This window comes from Octopus sinensis, linkage group LG10 (assembly GCF_006345805.1).
Source record: "Octopus sinensis linkage group LG10, ASM634580v1, whole genome shotgun sequence".
NCBI classification, from domain to species: domain Eukaryota; kingdom Metazoa; phylum Mollusca; class Cephalopoda; order Octopoda; family Octopodidae; genus Octopus; species Octopus sinensis.
The window spans coordinates 80,362,874-80,368,860 of NC_043006.1; the positions used below are offsets into that span (position 1 = coordinate 80,362,874).

General features: G+C 35.2%; 1 protein-coding gene across 2 annotated transcripts in view; it reads right to left on the reverse strand.

The window, feature by feature from the left end:
* Positions 1-565: 565 nt before the first annotated feature.
* LOC115216539 overlaps positions 566-5,987 on the reverse strand; it is a 25,356-nt gene continuing 19,934 nt past the window's right edge. For both annotated transcript variants that reach the window (XM_029785993.2, XM_036506852.1), the window contains exon 2: positions 566-2,732. In XM_029785993.2, the coding sequence (XP_029641853.1) occupies positions 603-2,567 (1,965 nt within the window). In that variant the 5' untranslated portion in view covers positions 2,568-2,732 and the 3' untranslated portion in view covers positions 566-602. The remainder of the gene's footprint in view (positions 2,733-5,987) is intronic.

Consider the following 5,987-nt stretch of genomic DNA (forward strand, 5'->3'; position numbering starts at 1 on the left):
AGTTACCGTGGAAAAAAGCATCTCTCTTATGGTAAAAAGGCGTGAAAACACCCTATTCGTTCAGTGTGACCCACTCTCGGGAATCTGAGACATCGATGTTCTAATTAGTGCTTATACGTAAATCCTGGTTCGCGCATTTATTCCGATATATATATATATATATATATTATATATATATATATATATATATATATATATATATATATACATGAATGTTTTATGTTTTTTCAAATGAGAACAATCTCATTTGAGATATTTGTAAGCCGTTGAATTATAGACATACGCTGTTAGAACAAGCATGATACACTCAAACTATCTGTAGTTAATAGATATATGTATATATGTGTGATGGTCTGTGCGTGAGCGTTCATATTTGTCCGTGCGTTCATCTGTGTGCGTGTGCTTATGCGCCTTGAGTGCGTGCGTGTATTTACAAAGCGGTGTGTCGTGGGTTTGAGCATTGAAGAAATGAATACATACAATATTTACAATGGTGACTCATTTGCCGAATCAATTTAATGAATGATTGAAAATTAATTTAAATGACTGAAATAATCCAGTCTGCGTTTATTGAGTACACTAATTATGAGCATTGTTTCTTATTATTGATCAGAAATTGTAGAAATGTCAACACCATTCCATTTGCAACAGTAATGAGAGCATTTCAGTCGAAAATAACGTCTAACTTTTTTAGTTGATAACAATGCTATGCTAATTAATAATCCATCAAACGAATTAAAGATAGAAGCAGTGAGAAGAACTTCAGGGATTTCGTCGAAGGGAGGAAGTGTAAATATCCATGGTATCCCCATTAGAAGGCTTAGTTTTAAATAAATCTTCAGCTTCTTTTTATTTTTTACTGCGAGATATTTTGATGAGTTTTTACTCGCTATATAGATACCTCTGGCAGTGAATATGAAAGCCAATATATTAAGTAATAAAATTATTATTATTGGGCCTGAAAAAAACCACAATCGAAATTTTATATTTGTAATCCAGCAAAACCGTTTCTTCCCATATTCTGGAGAAAGTCCATTGTCCCCAGGTACATATTGAAATACGAGTGACACTGTTACAATTACAAGGGGACATATCCAGGCATATATAGAATAATAGATTAGTTTCGTTGCATTTTTTTCTGTACCTCGAAGCGGTGTAAGTCCCGAGAAAGTGTACCAGGAATCAAATGACATGACATTCATCCAGAAGAAAGCTGCCAAGGAGAAATAATGCTTTAGAACAGCGAATGCTATACACATAGACTTTGAAGTAATTTGCCGTGAGATAAGATACACAAATTCTGCGATGCACAATGATGATAAATAACTAATGAACAGTTTACCTGGTATTGTACGGAGTTCCCGTATACAGAGGTAAACTATAATTGTGATCGCTAGAGCAAGAATAGAGGTCACTAGGCCCACTAATACTATCTCGCTCACAACATAAATATATCCTGGGATCATGTCATTACTATCTTTTTCACAAATATTTATTCCTTGAGGATCTCGATTGAATTCTGACTGGTTTAACAAAGTTTGGGAAGATTTCAGATAGAGAGATCCATCACTAGTGAAATTATACTCGTATTCTTTCAGTCGTTTTGTTGTACAATTTAACATGGAGCTAAAGTCAACTACTCGGCATTCATTCTTTAGTTCATCATAAGCAAATCCATGTGAACAAGAAGGCACTTCTTTCAAATAATCTCTTTCATTATTTGCATTTAATATTTCAACAGTGTTATTATAGTAATTAAATATTACTGTTCGACTATACACTTTTATATTATATGACTTTTCTATAAAGATAGTTACATTACAGTCAATATCATTAATATCAACACCATTACAGATGGCGCAGTGAATGTTCCTAAAATTAGTCCCATTTGATCTTACAATAGCCATTGGTCCAAACGTACAAGAAGAAACTAAAGATGCATTGGTAACTTTTAGGGGACAGCTTGAAACATAATCAGTACATGGATATTGGTATTCGCTAAAGTTCAACGGTGCTTCGATCGATACATTACAATGATTATTTCTCAGCATGTGAGGGAATAGTGATAAATCTATATCCATCTGATGATCACATTTGTAGTGAACTGTCCATAATATGTATTCCTCTCCGTTACACAGAGCACAGAACAAATTCCTGTAAAGTCTTTTAGTTCGTTTTCCCAAAGCGGGTATGTTGTATAATCGGTCATTCCCATCTGGTGTTTCACAGTAAGTGACGTGTTTTGTAATTGAATGGTTGCTAGGACAGCGGTCAAATAGAAAATAGCTGTCTAATTCATCATCATTAATTTTCTTGCATCTGTAATCTATTGACGAGGTTCCATGTTCAATTAATGTATCCCTGATCACGTCTGAACAACATTCTTTATATAAATTACAATACTGATGACAAGAACATCTTCGTCGCAAACTTTCAGCATCACACAGTGATGGATAACATTCAGAGTTTTCCACCGAACAACATGATCGTTGAATAACTTCGTTTCCAAGCGCTATCAAAAGAATCTGCAAGATATTCTTGAAGTAAAGTACCATCTTGAATATCATTTTAAATTCTGATGTATGCAGGATAAACTTCTGATAGTTACACTCGCATCAGCATCCTTCTGGTGCCTAGTGGTATCAAGATTGTGTCTGTATTTGCAGTAATAAATTCATTCTTATTAGTATTACACTTTTTCCTTTGAACGAGTTATTTCATAACTGCTGCATCTGTGAAAAAAGAAACAAAAAAACTATGTTAAGTAGTAGTCTGATAGAGATCGTAATTAGAAAAAATATACTAATTAATAATCATACACATAAACTACGTTCATCCAATCCAACAGCAATTTCAAAATGTAAATCATATACATGATTATTCTCGAATAAATTGAGAATGCATGCATGTATGTATGTATGTATGTATGTATGTATGTATGTATGTATGTATGTATGTATGTATGTATGTATGTATGTACGTATGTTTTATATCCTGATGCTGGATAAATAATCTAACTAGCAGGGGGAAATAAGTATTTACACGACGCACTACTATTACTGATACACGAAGTCAAACGCTTTCTCTCAACGGCTCACAGTGAACTGCTTACTCAATTGCTCACAAGTCTTTATAGCAATGTGTCAGTCACTTTTAGTCCCACGGGGGTGGTCGGAATCCTCCCACAACATCTCCCCTTTTTAGAATTAGTCCCCCTTAATTTCTCCCCTTTTGGGAACTACTCCGCCTAGAGTTTAAATATCTCTTACGTTTAGGGTTCAATTCCAGTGTTTCCGTTCTTTTCTGAACGCAGCAGGATTGAACCCCGAAGCAAGTGGTTGGGAAGCAGGCTTCTTACCACACTGCCATGCCTATCTTTTATCTCTTCTATCTTTTACTTGTTCCGGTCATTAAACTGTGGCCATGTTGGGGTACAGCCTTGAAGAATTGTTAGTCAAATGAATCGACCCTAGTACTTTTTAAAAACCTAGTTCATATTCTATCGATGTCATTTGAGAAATGAGTAAGTTACATCGACGCAGCGGGACTGAACCCGGAACCGTTTGGTTGGGAAGTTAGCTACTTACCACACAAACACGCCTCTCTCTCTCCCTCCCTCCCTCCCTCTCTCTCTCTCTACACAGACACAGCGGTATGTCTGCGTATAAATACGTATATTTGTAAATATATGTACATCAGTATGTGCGTATTTATGTGTTTCTATATATATTCCCCCCACATACAAACACAAACACATACATACGTAGACATGCTTATAGAGTAATGTACGTAATAAAAATATATGAACGGAAGCAGGAAATATACAAGCAATGCATACCATATTATATGACACTATACAAGTGAATCATTTGTTGCATAATAGGAGGTCTACCACCAATATACATTATTCAAAACTGTTGGATCTGTGTGTGTGTATCTTTGTACGTATATGATTGCTTATTTGCATGTACTTTCTATCCGTCTGTCTCTCTATCTATGTGTGTGCGAGTGTGTATGTATAGATACATGTGTATACGTGCACGACCCTGACACACACACATGCATATAGTTGGTGTGGAGGCATAAGAGGTTATGCGTTTAATCATATATTATATATATATGTGTGTGTGTGTGTGTGTGTGTGTGTGCGTGTGTATATATATATGTATATATATATATATACACATTTACATACACACAGATATACCTATGTATATGTATATATATATATAATTATATATATACACCCACACATAATATATATATATATATAATATATATATATATATATATATATATATATATATATATATATATACTCTCTCCAGCGTCGCCGTGAGCGGTACATCATTTGTACGATGTGGAGAATATACCGCCAACTTTGCCCAAACGACCTGAACATTAGCTTCAAGGTTCATCCAAGACTTGGACCACGGGCCATACGTCTCCTGCCCAATTCAAGATCACAGCATACATGTACACTGCAACATAATTTCTTTTCCTCAACAGGCCCTGCCCTATTTAACATTGTCCCGAGGGAGATCAAAGAGGAAAAGGATCCCATCAACTTCAAACAGAGTCTGGATAGATTCCTTCAAAGAATACCAGATAAGCCACCCATAATTGGATACAACTCACCCAACACAAACTCACTACTTGAATGGACCATAAACAAAACTTGACTTAAACAGGATTCAGATAATCATACCAGGTGGTGCTATTAAGTCAGACATGGCCTGGACCAATCTTTGGTCGAAACATATCTAAGTTTATCTAAGTCTAAGTTTATATATATATATATATATATATTATATATATATATATATATATATATATATATACATATAATTATTATCTGTGTGTGTATGTGTGTGTATGTGAATATAGTTACATAATTGGATGAAAATAACTATGTGTGAATGAATACTCGGAGAGATATGTAGGCGTCCATGTGCGTATGCGTGCGTACTAGAATGTGGCTTCGAGAACTAAGGGACATAATCAGCCACCTAATTGTTTATTATTCTAGAGTTATTCCCCTTATCATTTACCTATCAGAACTGGTACTCGACTACTCCCTCCTCATCTCATTCTAGATAAATATATTTGACATAAATTTCTATTCCGACAGTACTTTAGGCAGCATTAAACATTCTGACAATCTTAACTATTTGACCGATCTCCAACTAACATTTATGCTATTAAACCCTAAAATGGTTTAGTAACAGAAATAATATGCATAAATAACAATAGCAGAATTCGATATCGTTGCTATTTATCCGCCCCCTTTTCATGAACGTATGTATGTATGCATATATGTGTGTGTATGTATATGTGCATGTGTACAACAGTAAATACTAATCGTACACACACACACACACCACACACACACACACACATATATACACGCACACACATACACACACACACATAACACACACACACGCACAAACACACACACAGATATGTGTAAGAAGTTTTCGTCAACTGACGTTAAGTAATAAGTATGTACTGTGTGTGCTCATCTAAATTTAGTACTAAACCTCCAGCTTGAGAGGCAACTGAATGTATGGTATTGAGAAAGCCATCAGAGACGGCTGGAAGTGGTTTTACCTTGAGCAGTCTGATATAGATTAAAGTAAAAATGAAAAAAGCAAAACGTTTGGCATAACTTGAAAAGGGTATTTAATTGAGATAGAGAATATAAACATGCAGTTACTTTACAGCTGTTTCTAGAATAGCCAATTCTGTGGATCATTATAACGGACAAAGATTCGATAAGCTGAATATATCATCATTAGTGAGAGAGAAGTCAGAGAGATGTAAAAATGAGAGAATACCTCCATTCAAGGCTATTAGTATATTCTAGCTTGTCAAAAATGTGCTGATAGTAACATGTAACCAATATCACCTGTTGCATGGTCGGGTCGAAAGCGTCGAAAGCGGCAACACCATCAAACCTGCTTTTTGAGTAGGGTGGTTTGCTA